A 21,380-nucleotide genomic window follows, 5' to 3' on the forward strand; every position below is an offset into this window, starting at 1 on the left:
TTTATATCCAAAATGTCAAAGATCAGCTTCCCTGTGACATCATAATGTAAATGCAAAGGCAAATTGACTGGTCTGAGGAGCCAAACAATTCCAAAAAAATATTGTTGCATTTCCTGCTGGGATTTTGCAGCTGAGAGCGATTGTTTCTTTACAGCAACATTGCTGCCTTTTTAGCAGTGATTGTGCAACCAAAAGTGGGTATTTTCAGCCAAAATTCAATCACAGCATTGTTAAAATGTGAAGGTTTAATGTATCCACTACATAATAATGTGCAAATGTAACATTACTGTGGTTTGCAGAAAGGACAATGCCAAAATGTATTCTGGAAGTTGGATTGAAATAAATCACGGTCACCCAATGCTGCATTACAGACTCGATGCTGCGTTGGCCAATAATATCATCCACGTACTCATTTCTTGTAAATTATTTTGTAACATGAACCTTACATTTTTACAGCTTACCTCATGCTTGTCAGATGAAAGTTCCGATTATTGCCACCATGATTACTGTTCAGAGTTGTAAAATCCTGTGTGGTTTGGTGCCTGATAAGTTTTAGTTTAGTTTAGTTTTATTCAGTCATGACAACACCAAATATTGTACACAGTATTGACATTTCACACAAAATCACAAAATCATTAACTCAAGAATCATGTGTTGAATATTGACTGAAAAGGCATAGGCAGAAGCAGACTGCTTATTAAAGCCTATCCTAAACTCTCTAATCTATTAGTTATATCGGCCTCTCTGAATCACATTCCATGTCTCACTGCTATCTGATACAACACACCCAGACAGCCACAGCTGCGTGCGTTTTTTGAATGCAGGGCTGTTTTTTTCATGAATGCCCACTAACACTGAGTGTAAACATGACTGCTTAAAGGCAGCTTTAACAAACGCTTGATACATATGTATATTTAAAAAAAAAATGCAATGAAAGGACAAAAATGTGATGTTATTTACTGAACTGAGCAACTATTCAGAAGATATTGGAGTTTATTAGGCATATACTGTATACTTGGTATTACATTCAGTAGTGAGCTTGATAATATAATACATTCTGTATATGCAGTACATGTTGCTACTGTATGCTTCCTCCTGATACTTCCTCCTCATATTTCTCTCAAAGCTGCACAGCTGGAAGGCAGATTGTGACATACAGTGACAGGAACTTTCTCTGTACAGATAAAAACAGTCATCTCCATGACCTGCACTATACATTTACACTGCTATATTATCAAATACAGGACGGCATGGTTTGTCACAAATTGACATAGTTACAGTGTTATTTTTTTCACAAAATAAAAACAGCCACAATTCTTTAAAAATATATACAAATAGACATTATTAGCTTACAGTATTTACATGTTATTTGCATTGTTTGGATATATATAGTGTAGTAATTTCCGCCAAAAGGTTATTTAGTCTTTCCAGGAATACTGTACTATTTTTAAGTGAGTATGCTTCACATGGGGGACAGCCAACCTAAAATTAAAAAAAGACACAATAAAACACATTTAAAAAGGACAAATATAAATTAAGGCCCTGTCTACACATTTAAAGATATTTTTCAAAACATAAACAAGCCAGTAGTCCGCCATTGTTATTGTTGTTTCTGTTGCATGCTCATTACACAAAGCGGCAACTGACATATGCAAATTTGAGGAGCCAACGTCATCGTTTCCCAAACACTCAGCTGTAGGGCTAATTTATTCTCAATGTCAGATGCATATACATGCACAGACGGAGCCTTCTACCCATACTTTGTGTTCATTTTATCCCCATTTGTACGCGTTTTCTGAAAGAATAAAGAAACTGACAAAACGGAGCGGTACCAGCAGAGATTATGGAGGCAGTGTAAGCACAGTTCCATTACAGGGTTCATTATTACCACCTCCTCCTCCACTATTGCCTTGTTTATTGTTGTGTGAAACTTTTGACTCCACCCTCTAGTGCCATCTCTTGGCTGTATGTATGGAGACAGACATAAACAACACATGGAAGTATGAGGGCAGTAATGTTTGCAACATTTTGAATTTGTATCTATGTTTGTACGTGAAGAGAGAATTGGACGTCCACACGGATACAAAGTAACCTGCACCGGTTACACAAGGCCTCTTTAAAAAAAATCTGTTTTAATGACCCAACACTCAGTTTGTGTGAGGAACAAATGAAAAAACATGAAGGAAAATTCTTCAAAAATATCTGTATATGTGTAGACACGGCCTAAAGCTAATATGGTACAGACACTTTGTCTGGTGTCACATGTTGCACAGGTGGGAAATAAATTGTCAGCAATGAAAAGCCTATTTTACTAAAACAAGATGCATATAGTTTTACACATAAACACAGATGACTGATGTTAATACCAGGTTCATCAGTGGATATGTGAGAATGACAGGGAGTTAAAAAGTACAGACAATCTAATGAGGATTTTGTTCACAGGACTTACAGGTTTGTCTTCATCAGGCAGTCTTTCATTGAAGTCAAATATGCAGTTTGCTTCATTCATAACTTCTTCTTCATTGAGAACCATCATCAACTCCAACATGTAACATCTGAGGGACATCATTTTACAGTTCTCCTAGGGGCAAGAACAAGAGTTCATATTATTACAGCTGTGTCAGGCCTTCATGCACATCATCAGAAAACAGAGCTAAATATACATCAAAATATAGGCTAGAAAAGCAGAACAGCTGGAGCTACTTGTTATATTGGCTCTATGCATATATATATATATATATATATATATATATATATATATATATATATATATATATATATATATATATATATATATATATATATATATATATATATATATATATATATTTATTTATTTTTAAAAATGTTATTTTATTTATTTCCTAGTGGTGGTGGACTTGTTGGACCGTGAGTCAGCCACTAACCCAAATAAGTTACTGGCAGCTACTAGGGGTCTAACAATCCATCCAAATGCATCGATATATATATTAAATGAGCAATGAGCCCCTATCATCTATGCAAAGTGAAAACATCCATCCATGTCGTCCTCTTTCAGATGCGCCTATTTCTAAATTCTGTGTCACCGTCACGCAGCGTCAGGCAGATATCGACATGTTTCTGCATGACAGACGAACGAGAGACACTGATAACGCTATTTATTCGGGAATAAATCGTCAGTGTGAAAATGTTTTGCTGTCGGGGAAACTCGGGGTGAACAAACAGAGCGCGTGTCACATGTAAACAAAAGCCATACTGCGGAAACGTCACGTGCATGCCGGACATCCCACTTCACTGACTTCTCGCGACAGCAACATTAGGTACTCTATTTTAACAACGTTAGACTGGAGAAAACGTGCATGCAGACTGAAATTCATCCGCGCTGTTTTGTCGGGAGATGCAGTGACTTCAAGCGACGGTAAGGACGTTAAAGCACAAATAAAACATGTAAATATCTGCAGTTATAAGTTGAGTAAAAGTCCGCTAGCCGCTAAGCTAATGTATGGGATGAAAAATGTCATAGACTTACGTTAATGCGTTAATGTGTTGTATATGTGGGGGAAATGTGACCTACAAAAAACAGTTTTGTTTTGTCTATGGTACTTGACAGTTGTTTGATAAAAGATCTTGTTAATCCATTTTTGAGGATGTTGGGAGAAGTTTGTCTCAAGTCAGACAGCCCTGAAGTTTGAGGAAAAAGATCATGGTTTGAGTTAAAATGTAAATATTTTTTATTTTCAAACAGAATGAACCATTAAAAAAATAAATAAATAAATAAATAAATAAAAATATATATATATTCACTTTATTTTTTTTTAAACAATTATTTATATTGTTTTTACCCTTTTTTGGTCCAAAGCAAACAAAAGGCATGTTTGCAGCTTCTGTTAATGACTGTGTTAAATGAGCAGATAATATCGGCTTGAATCAAATTGAAATTGTATGGAAGCTGACTTTTTTTGTCTGCAAATATCGCATTGATGTCCAAAGTATCTCTATATATCCTATCATGATGAAACCAGTGATTTAAAGCCCTAGCAGCTACTAGCTTGCTTTTTAAATCTCCCACGGTGGGTTGCACACATAACAGGTTGTCAAAATGTCACACCTGGTCCCCTCTGCCGGCTGTCCCCTTTATACAGATATCATTGTGACTACCTCCTGTGGTGGCTTAAAGGCCAGACCACTCTGTCTCCTCACTCCGTGATCGTACCTTTGATACAGAATGGCAGGACAGCCTAACGGTGCAATATTCCCACCTTGAACAGGCAGTGAAAAAGGTGCGTGTATGTCCTATGATCTTTTCAACTGTCTCCTATCTAAAATCAAACCCAGTATTAACAGTTACTTTTACAACTTACTTTAATGTCATCAGCTGATGGAGCATACAGCATAGCGTCAGATCTCTGAAAACAAGAAGAAACATTAAAAAGAGTAACATTAGATGTGTTTCTTAAATACAAAACAAGAAGAACCCATTTGTTACATGTGTTAAAATGAGAAAGGACAGTGGAAAGGGACAACAAAGTAAGAAAGCATAAAAACATGATTGTTTCTGCATATGGTGTAAAACAAATGCTTTTATAATAAGTGGTAAAAGATAAACATAACCAAAAAAGTATTTTATTTGATACCTTCTCTCACCTCAATGGCAGGTTTCAGACTCTCCAAGCACGTTTGTACGTGTGCTGTATCAGGCACGCAGGCAGCACACGCAGATATACCCAAGAAGCTTTAAGAGAATCATGAGATAGTGATTACAAAAAAAAACTTATTATAATAATTTCTGATGTTTTAGGTCCTTGCAAAAGGGGTTGTCAAAGTAGACAGATGTTTAAAAACTACCTTACATTAACTGACCGACTATCACATCATGCTGCTACTGAGCTACATGTTGCATCTTACAAACTCAATACTGAACTGTCTGTTCGATTGTAGGCACGTTTGTGCATTTATGAAAGCCAGTCCTTCAATGTAAGGAAGCGATATGTACATACAAAATAATTTCCCAGTATTAACAAACCATTTATGCTTGTATGGGTAAGTTTTATCAAGTTATATGTGATGGGGTTTTTGGATGAAAGTCAGTTCTTAAGAACAGTTTTCTTAATGAATAATGTAGAAAATCTGACTCTGCTTGCCTAACTTTTGTTAGTGTTTTTATGCCTCTGCGCAGGGGACAGCCTTGGCTGGAGGCATTAGGTTTTCAGGTTGCCTGTCCCATTCTCATGAGAGCGATGTCTCAGGAACGCCTTGAGTGAATTTCTTCAAATTTGGCACAGAGGTTCATTTGGACTCACCAAATAACTGTGTAGATTTTGGTGGTCAAGGTCACTGTGACCTTCCATCGCTCGTTGGCGTTTTTGTGTTATCTGAGGAACACCTTGAGGGACTCCGTTAAATTAAGCACAAACATCGACTTTGAGTGACGGATGAACTGATTAAAATTTGGTGGTCAAACGTCATGGTCACTTAGACCCCATGTGTTGCATTCTTGTGAGCACAATATCTGAATGAAATTTGTAGTTACAGCTACCTTAATGACTATAGAAACATTCCCTCATTTATAAGTATGATAACCAATATTTAAGTTTGGATAAACAAATCACACACTGTATGCCTACCTCAGAACTAAGAAACAAAGCCAGACCTGAGTTTTGTGGCTCTCTCGGCACAGGTTACAGGTCAACTGGAACTGGGCGCCTTTCTAGAAAGAATACAAGGAAATGTTAGTGTGTTACATTTCTTATGGTTTGCCTAATCTCAGAATAAGTTGAGTGGTAGTTGGTGACATGTTGCTGTTGAGGTCGTGACATCTGTTCATTCATTGATCTTTGTTCTCTTTCAACAGATCAAGGTCTCCTGAAGACATGCCGACACCTCACACAACTGTCGTCTGCGCTCATAATGACCTGGTGGATAAAGTGCAGCCTGGTGACCGCGTAAACATCACTGGTAAGATTACCTAAATCTCTAGCACTAGGGCTGCAAATGAGTATTTTCATTGTTGATACGTCTGTCTGTTATTTTTCCATTACTGTCTGAGCTGTGAAATTCCACAATATAGTAAGAATTGATTTTCCAAAACTAATGTTATTGTCTTCATATTGCTTTATATGTCCAACCAAATGCCCAAAACTCAATTTTGGGCTTATTAATTAATTAAAATTTTAAAATTAATAAAAAGACTTAAAACAATTTTGACTGTATAATTAGAATATCTGCATATTAACTCTTTGTCTGTAGACCTGTCATTTAAGCTCCAATGTGGTGTATAAAATGTGATAAAATAATTGGGGAACCACAGATTTATTGGCCGCACATCGGTATTGGCTATATTTGTCATGTTGACTGTCTGCAAATAAGATAACATTTTTTTATTTTTTTTTTGGCATCCCCACGTTAACTAATCCCAAGCTAAAATCTCCATATTTCTTGTTCAGTCAGTCAGACATCCTAACACCTTCTCAAATGTCCCTGCAGGTGTCTGCAGAGCATTCCCCATGTGCATGAACCCTTATCAGAGCAATGTGAAGTCAATGTACAAGATCCACATCAACGCCATCCACTTGCATAAGACAGACAAGAAGCACCTGCAGAGTTCGGATGAAGAGGCCAAACAGAAGCTCTTCACTGAGTGCAGACCCTGAAGGAGCGGGCAACCAAGCCAGACATGTACGAACGCCTCTCCTCAGCCCTCACACCAAGCATCTACTAGCAGGAGGACATCAAAAAGGTGTGTGTGAATGGGTGCACGCCAAAACAACAGTGTTAACCTGTGTAAGCACTTGGTAACGAGTAATCGCAACACAAACTGTCACATTGTTTGAGTGTCCAATAACACTGATCCATTTTGCATTTCTTTATGATAGTTTCAGTCTGTTTGTGGTCATTTTGCATCTCTTAATGATCTTTGGCATCTTGCATCTCTCTGTGGTGCTTTGCATCAGTTCGTGGTCATTTTGCATCTCTTTGTTGTCATTTTGCATTTCTTGATGGTTGCTTTGTGAGTCTTTTTGGTCGGTTTCTGTCACTTTGTGTTGATGCATCATTGCAATGAGAAAGCTAGCCTCTGGTCCAGGACCCCTGGTCCTGTACGCAGTATCCCAATTCTGTCCTCAATCCATGACACTGACAAGTCGAGTACTTCATTACCTTCTGAATCTGAGAGGAGGTACAACAGGGGTGCCAATCAGATTTCCAGGGGTGCACGTACTATCCCTGACCACTGCTGGCCCCGCCTCTACTTAGCATGTCGTCAAGTAAAAAACATCTAAATATTGTTCTGAGATGCTGATTCACTACAGTGTGTCATCACTGCAGAGGCTGTTAGTAACTCTAAGCATGGATGAGCAATCAGGAGGGTGTGATGCAGATTGAACACTGTTTTTAAATAGCTTTTAGTTTAATTAATGGCTACAAGTTTGAGGTGTGTACCGAACAGATCAGTGTTCCTTGTCATAACTGTGTTTCTGTTCAGGTGACGTGTTGTTCATAACCTGTCCTGTTAGTTGCACTGTGGTTGGCAGAATTTAACTGTCTCACTTTAGAAAAATCTGAATGAAATTCTACTTTTGTCTTACTGAAGACAAAGGATAGGTGCGCCAGGCCGGTGGTAAAAAGAACAGGGTGTATCTTCGTGTTTGGTTAGATAACACTTGCGCAATACAGAATGCATTCTGTTGAGCAATGTTGGATTACGGTTGTTCAATATTATATTGACAGAAAGCTTTACAGTAGCAACTAAGCAGCTAATCAATTTTCATTATTGATTGATATGTAGATTATTTGTAATAATAAAGTATTTTTTTAGCTTGTAGAATATAAGAAAATAGTTAAATACATACCAGAAACTTTCCAGAGCTGACATTTTCAAACTGCTTGTTTTTTTTCACCAATGCTCCAAAATCAAAAGATATTTTCCAATTATATATATGAGAAGACAACATTTAAGAAGTTTAAATGATGAATTTGTTATCAGAATTGTTGTTTCTGCTAACTGACAGCACTAATAAAAAGCAGCGCTCAGTGTGTACTGGCTGTAGCAGAGCAAAGCTTTGTTTAACACAAAGTGGTAAATCTGGGACAGTGGCATTGTTTAAATGTTTAGGCTGCCTGTATGACCCTGATGTAATGCTTAAAAAACAACTTTGAAAGTAGTTCTGTGAAAAGCAAAGAGAAGTCATTGTCTCTGATGTTATGACCAACACATCACTTTTCTTTTGTGCAAACAAAATGTTTTCAGCAACTGTTAAAGTATTTTCCTATTGTTTAAAATCAGTCAAGTGTTGTACGACACCATCTGCAGATTTAGCACACTTTCTATGTGATAGATGTATGAAAAGGAAACAGTTGAAATAATCAGGAATCATCAAAATCACTTGAATATATTTAAAGTTCCAACCAGTGAAGAAAAAAAACTGTATTACACATGCCTCATGTGTATGTTTGAACATGTAGTGATGATTTTTAAAGATCACATTCATTCATAAAAATACTCTGCTGAGAATAATAATGTGTTGATTTTCCAAAAAAAAATATTTCAACTCGTACCTCTCAATCACTGAAAAAACACCATAGTCTACGAGTATCCAAATATTGTTCATTTCAGAAGACACTTGTAGTGCCAAACTCTTCATCATTATGCACAGTGAAGCTCAAACATCCAAGTGAAGTTAGAATAAACACATAACAATTAATGTAGTGAAGTAAAAATGGCAATATTTCCCTCTGATATGGAACCCCATAGACAGTGGAGGAACTTTCTATTACCAATACTTTGCTTCCATTTTATGCTACTTTATACTTATAATTAGGAAAATTTTAGAAGGAAAAATGTTAATTTTTACTGTACTACATTTATATGATATCTGTTATCACTGTTTGCAGATGAAAATGTTAAACATAAAACAAACAAGTGTTATAAAAACATTCACTTATAGATACATATTGGTTCTACGTATTCCTTTAACGCGTATACTTTTGCTAAAGATTTTGAAAAATAATTAAGGTAAAAAGTAAGATTATTTATATGGCTGTGGCTTCATGTTACATCTTGGCTATGGTTACGAGTGCTTTATGCAAAGCAAGCAATAAAAAAAAGACACTGGATGAAAATAATGCAGAAAAAGACATATTAGTTAAAAAATGTAATAAGACTTTGACCATCAAAATAAGCTTTAAATTGTAATTTTAAGTAAAGTTGTGATTTGGCAGCAGACAGGTCACTTCAGAGGGCGCCCTGACAGCAAAGACACAATCGTCTCTAGTCCTTAATCTAGACACACAAACGACCACGTTCAGATGTAATGTATGTCCGAAATACATCAGGCTGCTTACAAGTTGGTGAGAGGAGAGCAACTCTGATATTTAATCTAAATACCTTAAAATAAAATATTAAAGCCCCCCTCTGCGTAAAATTATGTCTTGATTGTTGTCACTTCACTTGGATGTTTCAAACTAATTGTGCAGAATGTTCTATATGCAGATTTGACAGTAGAAAGCTGTTTTCACACTCATTTGCTGAAAGAGGAAAGTTTCTCACCTTAAATCTCAGTTTAGATGTGCAAGCATGAATTGTGTCATCAAAACTAATTTGAGGGGCACTCGTGATTATTATGCAACTAAGTGTGATGGTAAAACTTGAAACCTCCCGTGTAGTGTGCATACCTCATCTGTCTGTGTCAGACATGGGTTGAATCAATGTAAAATTGTTAATTACACTTATTGGACCAAATATATATCCATCGAAATCATACACATGGCCCTTCTAAAGTACAATTTTGAGGTGCTTGTATTTTGCTTGAATATTTTCATTTAATGCTACATTATACTTTCGCAATTTAGAGAGCTGTTGTATTTTTTGCGCTGTTTGGGGTTTTTTTTTGTTTTGTTTGTTTTGATTTATAGATTAAGATTTCAAACAGAAAACACGAAGAGTCGATAAAACATGATGCACGACGATAAAACATGAGTTTAATTATTAAACCAGCTAGTCCTGTGTGAAGTACCTAAATTGACAAATGCAGTGTTTAAGTGATAATATCCGATAATATAATGGATTATGAATAATTACACTCTGTAAGGTGTTCTACTTTTGATACTTTACAGTAGATTTAGCTGAAAATATGTTTGTAGTTTTACTTTAGTTACATTTTAAATTACTTCTATGATACAGTATGTGTGTGTGTGTGTGTGTGTGTGTGTGTGTGTGTGTTAGTGAGAGAGAGAGAGATGTTATTTTGTTGATAATATTTATGTGAAGGAGGGAATAGTTTTACATAAATGTGGATTGGAGGAAGGGTGGTTCACACACTCACACACAAACAACACAAAAACTGCTCTCCAATTATGTTAGTAAGATACACTATTAAAACATGAATAGACAGAAAAATAATAATTTCATCATAAACATATTTAAACAACCACTTGAAATGGTTTATAGTGTGTGTACAAAAATCATGCTTAGTATCCCCATGTATAAATTTAGATATATATGTGAAACAAATATATTAATGTCAAATATGTCCATATATATAAAGTTATATGTCCCAGTGTTATGGCCATATATTAGATTTTTGTATGGGTGGTAGCTTATTACTACTTTTCCTTAACCTTTTGAAAGCAGAATGAAATGGCTGATTTCTTTTAAAAGTGCATTGGCAATGAGCAACGAAAGAAGAAATGACCCAAACAGCAGTAAATTAGCAAAAAGAAACCTGAACAAGAAATAAAGATAAAAAAGAATATGACCTGAGGAAAAAAATGCTTAAAACATAATAATTCTGTAACCTATTTTTTAACCTATAAACCTATAAATACAGTTTTCCCTAGCTGTTTTATTTTTTCCCACTACTATTTTCCTTAGCTAAAAAAAAAAAAAAATCTAGATCTTACCAAGCTGCTCATTGCCTTTTTCACAATGTTTCTAAAAAAAAGAAGAAAAAAATGGAACCAATTTGCAATTTAGGGTTCAAATGTTGGGGGGTAACCCTTTCAAAGGGTTAAACCCTTCTAATAACCTTTTGTCCTCTGGGGTCATCCTGACCTCGTCCTGTTTTAACTGTTATTTAACTGTTATTGCCTTGAATTGCCCCCTGGGGACAAATAAAGTTTTTTTGAATTGAATTGAATTTAAAGCATATTGTATACATTGTCAATCAGTTCTGTGTTACACCTTTAGTCTTACTGCAGTCCAACCCATTACCACACATTCTTATCTTCGTTTTGGAAATTAGGGCAAATTGACCTAGTTTACACAAATGTAAAAAGCAAATATTGACAACAAAACATTTCATTTGGGGTTTCATGTCATTTTGAGCTTGTTTGCTCTTCCAAACTGAAGGAGGAGCTTATTGAACCATATCATGTTCTCTTCCCTAAATGAAAGTGAAACTAAACCAGTGACTATACTGGTGTCTGGTTTGGTTTCAACCAAATAACCATAAAGACGCACGGTTCACCAACAGCAGCTGAAATATCTCCCGTTGACGCACGTGGATCACCAAAGTCGACACACCTCCGATCATCACGCGCCAGTTTGCTGCCGGTTGAACTTTGCCACTTTTCAGTCCTTCTCAATGAAAACGTGTACTTCTGCTAACGTTACAAGTGTAAACATGGCGTTTAGTTGTGCTACAGGTTGCTTGCGCTTCTGTCACTCACTCACACACACACACACACACACACACACACAGAAAGTCGTCTCACCGCTCTCCGGTCTCCGGGACATGAGGGCTGGACGAGGATCACCGGGAGCGCCGTCATGAAGTCTATGATCTGCGCAGCGGCAGCGATCTCTCTCCTACCCAGCGGAGCAACAAGCAAAGATCACATTTTTGCATTTCACTTGTTCTTGTAAAGTTATTTCGTCTCATTGGTCCGCGTCCAGTGTTATTGACACTTAAGTTGAGTTTGAGTGCGGTCCAGATGTCGAGCCAACTCACACGCCCTGCGCGCTCGCGTCATGTTAAGTTCACTCCTCCTCTGAATCGTCACTTTGTTACTCAGTGTGTCAGAGCAGCTGATGACGGATTTGTTTCTAATTGCAGAGATTAAAATGTAAGGCAACAACGATCAAAGCTATTACTGTCATTTGAAAATAATCACACATAATGTATTTTTTATTATTTAATGGCATATTTAACACAAACATATCTCCACAAATGCAGCTGATTACAAGGATCACGGCAAATGTGTCAAGTTGTTTGGACAACCTTTGTGTTGCACTGAAGCAGGTTAAACCCAGTCAGTTACCACAATAAGATGCAGATGAATTCCTCAGCAGAAAAACAGTTATTACACCGTAAAGACATCATGATTACAACTTTTTATTTCAGACTGTATTCAGTGCTGCATTACCAAACACACACATGGGCTTTGTGGGTGTGTGTGGTTTCAATAACAGCTAATTTGTTTGGGAATGTGAAGCACTAAAGGAACAATATAAACTTAATCATGAGGATCCCAAGAGTTATTATTATTATCATTACTATTTAAAACCTGCAATGCGGCCATGTACAGCTGAGCGGCTACCTTTTGCTGGCTGATTGGACAACTTCCAGATTAGCTATCCACTAACATGAAATGGGGATAAAAATATTAAATTCTGCAGCTCTTCTGCACTTTCTAAATGTCATCACACTGATCGCAGCAAGTCCTGTAAATTTCACAGGGGTTGTGATGCTAAAAAAAACATACCCAGTGATTTTTGGGCCACAGGGCATCACGTGATGATGCAACAATGTTTTGCCACAAGGAAAATTGGCCTCAAAGTCCTGCGTTCTTCCTGGGGGCCTGGTTTTAAAGCCAAGAGTTTGACATTTCAGCTGTTGCCATCTTGGTTTTTTGGAGCCAGAAGTGAGAGATGAGGGGTCTATGAGGATTGCCTCTGTTTTGGAGCCAGACTTAAGTGGTAAATCGATGAACTGCATTTTTTGGCACTTCCACATTGGCTTCATTTTTGAGCCTCGGAGGTTGCTGCTTGGTCGAAATGCTCTTAATGGAACCTGTTCCATGTTGATGGAGAAAGGTATTACAGGCTTCTTCTCAGTTTGTAGCATTCATAGCCATTTGTCATACCAAACTGACAGAAATCATTCATCTCTGAGACAAAGCTGACAAATTGTTCCTGATGATTACAACATACTACTGGTGGGACAGCTACTTAACTGCTGCGTTATCTCCTGTTATATGGAGGAGGCCTGTAACGACTGGTGCGTATTAAAGAGAATTAAAGAGGTTTACAGCTAATTCTGGCCCCGGTATCTTCTAGTGCATTAATCATTTTCTGAATGTAATAACAAAGCAGAAACCAAGTCACCCGGGGGATGGGTTGCAAAACCTCAATTTAACAGAGTGTGTGAATGTCTGAGTCAGATTTTACATATTTTTCACATTTATATTGTTATCGTAGCCCTTGTGCTGCTGCTTTAGTGGGTTTTGTAGAAAAGCATTTATATTCCTCAGAGTAAGTACATCAGTGTGGGTATCTGGACGGGTATTGATACCCAATTTTAGTTTTGCTGACTGTGTTCTTTAATTCTTGATGTCTGTATTCATTCCTGCATCGTAACAAGCGAACATATGCTGAGGCTCATTTGGATCTGTGGGACTGAGCTTTCCAGTCTGTCTCCGCTCACACAGCTCCGTCCAGTTTGAGACCAGCCACAGAAACAGCAGCCTTTTCCTCTTCACCCTCTTCTTCCTCCTCTTCATCATCTTCATCTTCCTCCTCATCATCCTCTTCCTCCTCATCGTCCTCATCTTCCTCGTAATCGTCATCTTCTCCGTAGTCGTCCTGTTGGCCGCCTCCAGACGCCATGTTCTTCCAGTAGGCGTCATACCCTGATGCTCCGTCGTAGTATTCGTCGTCGTCGCCACCAGCTTGTCGGCCGAATTTCAAAGTGCGAGCTGCAGAACACACAGATGTGACATTAACTCTGGTTTCATAAATATGATTGATGATGGTTCATAAAAATATGTCATTTTGTATTAAAACATATGCTAATAGAAAGTAACATCAATTAGTTGTCCAGTAATTAATTGCAGGTATTTTTTTAAGAAAAAAGTCCATAGGTAGGCTGTTACTTTTAATAAATTTCATTTAGAATAAATGAAACTTTAAGTAAAGATTATTGCAAGTAATATAACCGTTTGTTAGACTTCTCTTGCTTATAAAAATTTTCATCCTATGCACCTGTCGACCAACTACTGAAGGTTTTGCATGAGTCTCCACATTCACGAAAAATAGTCAAAATTCTCTGATTCCAGCTTCTTAAATCTGAATATACTAATCAACGTTTTTCACTATTTCTGATGTTTTATAGACCAAATAACTAATGGATTAATGTCTGTGATGCGATAATAGTTAGTCACAACAGATCAGGTCTGATGAAATATAATGCATCAGGGAATTATTTTGAAATTTTACGGGAAATAACAGATTACTTCTTGAAAATGTCCCTGTTTTCTCACTCTTTCTGTTTCATTTTTTAAACCACTCAGCAGGAAGTGAAGGCTGCAGTAACTTCCTTTCCTAGACAAAACAACTTGCGACTCACTAGACATGCTGAGGTCTTTGGTTTCCTGAGTCTCGTGACCACACTTGGGGCAGGGCGGAGCTTTGCCTTTCTCCTGTTTGAAGACTTTACTCTTGGCATGGTCATCACAGTAACAGGCCTGAGAGGACACAGTGGAAATGTTAACGGCACACACATTATCTTCACATTTAGTGTCAGTGCTGGTTTAAAATGAAAGAATGAAATCTTACAACCATTCAGGCTCATTTAGACAAGTCAGGTCATTTCCCCCTTATCTATTTAAAGAAACTTATCAGTGCCTTCCTCTCCCTGGACTCCACTAAAGAGCTTCTACTGGCTTGACTGAGCATTCCTATTTCCATTTTATGTCTATTTGTAAGACAAAAGTGACAACAAAACAGATGAAGCCTGAATGACAGTTTAATTTACTGTTGTATGTAAGTGGAAAAGGAAAAGTTTCATTATGCACACTGTAGTCATTCTTCCCGTCCTTAATGGCTGCAGAAAATCCCCTCCTAACACGAGTCCAAAGTGAAAGACAAACGACAAAATCCACTTTCCTCATTCTGTGCAAAAAAGCATGCTTACGTTCACATGAATCCAATTTGATCCATCAACAGTGTGATTGTCTTTTCAAAACAACATTCCTTCTATGAGTAACACATTTAGGGACAGGTGTCTCAAGTATCCAGTTGCAGTGTTGAAGCATTTCAACACTGTATCCCAAATATGATCAAAACATTTGAAAATCTTTTAGCTAAAACTAAGCTAGGCTTTCTGTACTTCAACACAACTAACTCTTCCTCTCCTCCACAACTCTTTCGGACTAACTCTTTCAACTTTGTTTTTCCGGCAGTGAGTCGCCTCTCTCAAAACGTGACGTCTCCTGACGCAAGACAAAGTCAGCGAAAGGTAAGGATGAATTTTTCGTTTCTCTGAGGAGTGCTTTCTATTATGTCGTCAGACACCTATAGTAACAATATGAGCCTTTTGTTAAAAAAAGCAGTTTTAGTGGACATAAATTAATGGTGCACCATTGCCTTTGGGGAATGCATTGCAGGCTTTTTCTCTGCTACAGCTGCAGGCCTCTCCCTCAATATTGGACCCGTTTAAAAAATTATTGTCCCCTTGAGTCACTTTGACACAAAAACACGAGACAATGGGGTGAGATTGACATACACAGAAGTTTCCCTTTAGAAGGGATTCCTCTCCACCAGTGTGAACCGGAGGAATGATGACAGCCAGCATCATTTTTTTTTAAAACCAACATGTTGGTATTGGAGTATTGTTTAAAGACAGACTTAGACAAAAATGAAATCAGCTGTGTATGTCTTGCTATGTTGGATTTTATGTAAATGAATGGTTTCTTATAGTCTACATCTCCTTATTCTAAGGTGTGAAATGTATTCTATTCACGGATCCAGACCTGGTTACAGTGTGTCTGTGTGTTTTTGTCTGAGGGCGCAGGGTTTGCCAGTTTCTTTTGAAAGGTTGGTCGTTTTTGTTGTTGTACTTTGTTGCACTCTGTTGTTGTTTTTTTACTGCTGCACTTTCTTGTATTTTATGTTAATTGTATTCCTCTCTACATGTTACTTGTAAGCATTTGACAGAATAGAATATCTCTTGTCCACCAGGGTGGAAATTTGTTATGCATGTTGAGTTTACCTCTAAAGGAACGTGCTTTATCAGTAGGACTTTTTTCACATACAGTCATGTGATGCCGAGCCACTCGTGCATTTTGTAGATAAAGCTGTGACGCCACTTTGCATATTGGTAACCCTTTAATGCCAGTGACATAACTAAATTGTTACAACAGTTTAAAGATCGTGTAGTTTGACATCAATAAAGAGCACCCTGCTTTAATGAGGGAAAAAATTCTCTTCTGGCAGCAGCTTGAACCTCATTTGGAGACTCCAGTTTTATCTGATTTGAGTGCTCTCTCGCTGCTGTTTAGTAAAAAGTTTTCTGTTTTATTCTTATGTTTTGGTTACACTTTCCCTGCATTCCAGGGATTTCCTACAAACTAAAATGAAAGGAAATTAAATTTAATCTGACTGTCTCATCAGTCAGCAGATGTGGCTGGTTTTTGTTGAGGAAACACTTTGTGATGTGAGCTGTTAAGATGGGTGATCAAAATGCTTTGTGCAACGTAAGGAGCAGATACACTTTGGATACAATTAGGGTCCCTCCACTGTGCTTTTGGAAGTTTGGATAGATGTTTCCCTCACCTTACAGCGCAGGCAGGAGTGCTGTCCCAGTCTATTACAGGAAACACCTAAAATGGAACATGAGAAAAGGCAAAACAAAATGTAAGCTATCACATTCCCTGCTGTGCACACGTACCCTCTAGATATTATTCTCCGCAACGGATGAGTTACAATTAATCACAAAAAGCCAATAAATCACATTGTGAAAAGAAAAGCAAATGACTCACATTTGTATGTTTCTGCCTGGAGGACTTGGCAGCTTGCCTGGTGCTCAAACTGATCATCCTCACACAAGAAGTTTTGACAAAAGGAACAGCGGAAGATTCGCCCTCCTATTTAGGAAGTTCAAAAAGCTAGAGTTGGTCTTTGGTGTGACACTGATTTGACCATGTGAATTTCAAACAAACGGGCTGGGGGGTCTCACCATGATCCCACACACTGCGTTCACACTCAATGCAGTCTGCGTCAGTCAGAGGACACACACATGCATGAGTGCTCAGACATTTCCTGCCGTGGCACACCCAAGCTTCACAGAAGTCACATACTGCCCCCTTGTGGACAAGAAGAAAAGTTTGACATAATTAGTAATTCTGAAACTGCTGTAGAAACATACACCCGTTAGCTGAAGGGTTAAAACCACTGACTGGTGACGTGAATAGCGTTGATCATCTTGTTACAATGCAATGTTCTGATGGGACACTTTGGGTCCTTGCATTCATGTCGACCAAGTATCCCCCTAATAGCAATGGCACTCACAATGACAGCCCCTCACCCAGATCGCAACCTGCAATACAAGTCCGATCAAACATCCTTGAGATGTGTCGATGTGTCAGACCCCGATCCAGGTTGGGGACTCCTTTGATCCGATTTGACTCTGACCTTTTGAGATATGGACGCAGTACCTCTGGAGGGTGTCCTGCAGTGTCTGGTATCAGGGCGTTGGCAGCAGATTCTTTGAGTCCTGTGGGTTGTGACGTGGTAGCAGCACATCCAACTGGTGCTTGAGACTGCAGTCAGGGGAATTTAGAGGCAAGGTGTGGCATAGTGCATTGTCCTGCTGGGGGGGCCACTGCCACTGAGGAATGCCTTTGCCATGGCGGGGGTACTTGGTCTGTAACAATGTTTGGGTCTGTGAAGCGCGTCAGGTGGCATCCACGTGAATACCGGGACCAAAAGGTTCCCATCAGAACATTGCTTTGTAACAAAATGATCAATGTTATTCACTTCACTCACCGGTGTTTTTAATGTTTAATGCTGATCGGTGTATATAACAAAAGTGTTGTCAAAAATATCAATCTATAAATGGAAATCAATAATGAATACTTGAGTCAGCTTCAGTACCCATTTTCCACAGTATCAATACACTGGTATCAGCTGCGCTTTCTTGCTCTCTTTTATTGTTAATGTTGTTTACAGTCATTCGTCTCCTCTTTGCTACAAACCAAGAAATAGAAGTCACTGTCATCATGGTATAGCCTTATTGTATCTATTTTGTGTGAAAAAAATGCCCTTTTTATCATATGACATTGAAACAGTATCAAATATCAATAAGTATTGAGATATCGTATTCAAGTTAGAAGTTTGAGTATTACGACAACACTGCATTGCGGGCTATTATAAACCCTGCTACATGCTTTGTAATGTAGTAAGTTGTTTTCACTGATCAATAAGCGTTAGTCATTTATTACTTGCACACTGAAGCATGTTCATGTCATTATTCTGTTTCACCATCATTGGCGTTATCTCCTTGTCAGTGTGCTCTTTCCACATCACTGATAGTCATTATTATGGCCATAATAATTTAACACCTCATGTACTTGCACAATACAGCACAATCGTGACGGTGGCAGAGTGAAAATGGGCACGTTCTCTCTTTGCACATATAACTTGGACAATCCCATTTTTCAGTGTTTGCTCATAGTATCTTATGTCACTGTACAACCAAGCTACCAAATCTGTATGATACTGTAGGACAAATAGTTTGCTGACTCATTGTCCCTTTCACTTTTCTCCTAGACAATAGAGAAAAAGAAAGAAAGTTGTTTCAGATCAAAGAAACTGCTGCATAAAACACATAAATGTCTTAAGAGATAAATAAAAGCACACTTGAACCATATTAATCAAACAGTTTTTTTAGAATACAACCAAATAATATACAAATAACTGTATTGTACTAACTCTTACATTGCTTCAACACCCAATTGTCCCCATAAGGACTGATAGGTGCTTAAGGATCAAGGCATTGAAGGAAGAGAAATGTTGCTAACTTACCACCATGGCCATCCCGGTGCTGTGGATCCCGGGATGTTTGACGACGCAATCTGATGACTTCATGCACTTAGTTTTGCCTAACAACACAAGCATAAAGAATTTCATAGATTATTAAGGTGTCACAGCCTATTTTAATGCCACTGAGGGGAGAATTCGGATTTGCACAGCATTGTTTAGATTTCTGATTTTTATTTTAAAGTTTTTTTTTGGCTTTTGCCTTTACTGTAGATAGGAAAGCTTAAGTGTAAAAGGGGGAGAGAGAGGGGATGACATAAGCCCGCATCCGCTGCAGCGAGGATGTAGCCTCTTTACATGGGGCGTCCGCTTTACCAACTGAGCTACTGGGCGCCCCTTGTTTAGATCACTGATGACAGTTTTTGCAGTACATAAATGCAAAGCACTGCTGTCTGCAAAAATGCACTTTTTTGGAAACCACCACTCAGGGTAGCCAAAATAGTATTTTCAACATATCTACATTCAGTGTGCTTGAATTGAAACAAGCAGACATTCAAAGTAATATTTACAAACAATAAAGAACATAAAGCAAAAGAAATGGTCAAACACATGAAGAATTGGTTTACATATTTGAAAAGAAGTGACAAGAAGTACAGTTTATTTAATCCCACCCCTTCTCCAGAGGCTATTGAATTTAAGTTCACCAGCTTCCTTATTAATTGAACTTATACTCTAATTAACTAAACATGTATGCATACACCCACATACCCGACGTGTGACAATTCTATAAATATTCCTAATTATTTAATATTCAGTTAAATTGTTGAATCTCAACTAATAAGCTGTTTAATGTTACAAATTCTTTATAAACTATCTGTAGGTGGACTGTCATAATAAAGTGTTACCAAAGTAATATTACAACTACATCTTATGGCATATACATGTAAAAATGACACATTCTTGTGCAGTTTGATAATAATAATGATAATAATAATAATAATAGAGAGGACTTATATAGTGCTTTACATTAATTGCAAAAAAAATACAAAACAGAGAATTCAGAATACTGAAAGATGCTTACATGAAACAGAAAAACAAATACAAGGACAGGACACAAAAACAAAACGTAGCGCTTACTCACCACACTGAGCGCAGACAGGCAGCTTCTGCGTTGAGTTACAGAAGTAGCAGAAAGCTCTGTTCCTCTGTTTCCTACCAGCAGAAAAACACGTTTATTGATAACAAGATGACCAGGAGTAGTTTACCTGAATCATGTTACATCATGATATACAACACTGTGGCTTACCTCTGACATTTGTCACATTCCTACAAAATTAGAGGACAATAAAGTGTCAAAATAAGAGACAGTACTTAGATGTGATACTGTGCGTGTGTCAGATGCAGTATATATACACAGTATATATGCAGTATATATACACACCATGTTGGCGTTGCAGGGGTGTTTGGCCACATCGACGACATCCCGGTTGGCTCGGCTCTGTTTCTCTCGCTCTTTACGGCTCTCTGCCTTTTTCCGGGCACCGGTTTTCTTTTTGGGCATCTTGGGATCAACAGGCTGGTTTCCACGGAGATAACGGCTGATTTAAGGGCTGTTTTAGCGGCTGATGTGCCGGCTGGTTACCTGTAAACACGGTCATTAGTCATCTGAGAGCTGTTGCGGAGTAATAGCTAGTTTATATGTGAGCAGCTGAGCTAACTGCGGATAACTTTTCTGTAAGTGTTTGATTTGACTTCAATTTGTCAATAATCTCACACCGATTAATCTGGATGAGACGCACGAGGATACCAAACGATCAGACTGAGTACTTAGTTTATAACATTTTTGTTACTGGTTAGCTGTTGTAGACGGTTATTAAACTTACACGTAGAATCATAGCATGTTAAATAAATGAAATTAACTATTTTTAAACGTTTCTGTATTATATTCAGGATGTCATTTAGTTACATTTGCGGTCTCGCATGTTAAATCAAAGTGTCATTTGAAATGTCAGAGTGTAATTTACACATTTTCTTACCGAAATGATAGGCACTCCCGACTTCTTGCTGGTCCGGGCAGAAAGTCTGTCCGTGCTAAAAAATAAACCGCCGTGCTTTTGTTCCTACTTTTATCTCGTGTTCACTAAATGCAACAATGATCTCATATAGACTTGTGCACATCTGGGTCACCCCAGAATAAAAAATAAAATAAAGAAATCTGCATTTTTAGATGATGGTGTCTAGATTACAAATTTGGGCTACTCAAAAAGAGTCCCACAAAGGACCTGGTTAATAGTAAAAAAAAAAAAAAAATAGATTAGAAGTCAACTTTAATGTGATTGCACATTGTTTAAGTTATGAGACAGCAAAATGCAGTGAAGCATCTACACAGAAGTGTAAAAATCAGTAAAATGCAGAGTAGTGGACAAAA

The 21,380-nt window shown here is 37.8% G+C and overlaps 3 protein-coding genes across 3 annotated transcripts; 1 reads left to right on the forward strand and 2 right to left on the reverse strand.

Moving 5' to 3' along the window:
• Nucleotides 1–975: 975 nt before the first annotated feature.
• il15 (interleukin 15) lies at nucleotides 976–11,946 on the reverse strand. Its single transcript, XM_042484475.2, has 6 exons — nucleotides 11,689–11,946; nucleotides 5,604–5,686; nucleotides 4,624–4,711; nucleotides 4,341–4,385; nucleotides 2,450–2,581; nucleotides 976–1,482 (listed from the first exon to the last, which is right to left on the reverse strand). Exons 1-6 carry the CDS (start codon nucleotides 11,743–11,745, stop codon nucleotides 1,366–1,368), a joined length of 522 nt encoding a protein of 173 aa, XP_042340409.2. The 5' UTR covers nucleotides 11,746–11,946; the 3' UTR covers nucleotides 976–1,365.
• Nucleotides 3,034–11,677, forward strand: LOC121941649 (DNA replication licensing factor MCM4-like). The gene is made up of 3 exons (XM_088075922.1): nucleotides 3,034–3,397; nucleotides 5,831–5,934; nucleotides 6,463–11,677. Exons 1-3 carry the CDS (start codon nucleotides 3,339–3,341, stop codon nucleotides 6,627–6,629), a joined length of 330 nt encoding a protein of 109 aa, XP_087932048.1. The 5' UTR covers nucleotides 3,034–3,338; the 3' UTR covers nucleotides 6,630–11,677.
• A 149-nt stretch (nucleotides 11,947–12,095) lies between the features above and the next one.
• On the reverse strand, nucleotides 12,096–21,122 carry noazfp (nucleolar atypical zinc finger). Its single transcript, XM_042485899.2, has 10 exons — nucleotides 20,989–21,122; nucleotides 20,394–20,594; nucleotides 20,259–20,278; nucleotides 20,094–20,164; nucleotides 18,998–19,074; nucleotides 17,151–17,277; nucleotides 16,954–17,058; nucleotides 16,748–16,794; nucleotides 14,541–14,658; nucleotides 12,096–13,890 (listed from the first exon to the last, which is right to left on the reverse strand). Exons 2-10 carry the CDS (start codon nucleotides 20,511–20,513, stop codon nucleotides 13,616–13,618), a joined length of 960 nt encoding a protein of 319 aa, XP_042341833.1. The 5' UTR covers nucleotides 20,514–20,594; nucleotides 20,989–21,122; the 3' UTR covers nucleotides 12,096–13,615.
• Nucleotides 21,123–21,380: the final 258 nt, after the last annotated feature.

This window comes from Plectropomus leopardus, chromosome 3 (assembly GCF_026936395.1).
Source record: "Plectropomus leopardus strain MGB_pleo_1.0 chromosome 3, ASM2693639v1, whole genome shotgun sequence".
NCBI lineage: Eukaryota > Metazoa > Chordata > Actinopteri > Perciformes > Serranidae > Plectropomus > Plectropomus leopardus.

Bases quoted from the DNA above. Each gene is read 5' to 3' on its own strand.
- LOC121941649 (XM_088075922.1), top strand. From the start codon at position 3,339: ATGCAGACTGAAATTCATCCGCGCTGTTTTGTCGGGAGATGCAGTGAC. The intron at 3,398-5,830 runs GTAAGGACGTTA...CTCTTTCAACAG, and splicing joins TGCAGTGACTTCAAGCGACG to ATCAAGGTCTCCTGAAGACA. The intron at 5,935-6,462 runs GTAAGATTACCT...ATGTCCCTGCAG, and splicing joins TGACCGCGTAAACATCACTG to GTGTCTGCAGAGCATTCCCC.
- noazfp (XM_042485899.2), bottom strand. From the start codon at position 20,513: ATGCCCAAAAAGAAAACCGGTGCCCGGAAAAAGGCAGAGAGCCGTAAA. The intron at 19,075-20,093 runs GTGAGTAAGCGC...TTGTGTTGTTAG, and splicing joins GCCTGTCTGCGCTCAGTGTG to GCAAAACTAAGTGCATGAAG. The intron at 17,278-18,997 runs GTAAGTTAGCAA...CTTGTCCACAAG, and splicing joins GCACCGGGATGGCCATGGTG to GGGGCAGTATGTGACTTCTG.
- il15 (XM_042484475.2), bottom strand. From the start codon at position 11,745: ATGACGGCGCTCCCGGTGATCCTCGTCCAGCCCTCATGTCCCGGAGAC. The intron at 2,582-4,340 runs GTAAGTTGTAAA...TCTTGCCCCTAG, and splicing joins CATCAGCTGATGACATTAAA to GAGAACTGTAAAATGATGTC. The intron at 1,483-2,449 runs GTAAGTCCTGTG...TTTTAATTTTAG, and splicing joins TGCCTGATGAAGACAAACCT to GTTGGCTGTCCCCCATGTGA.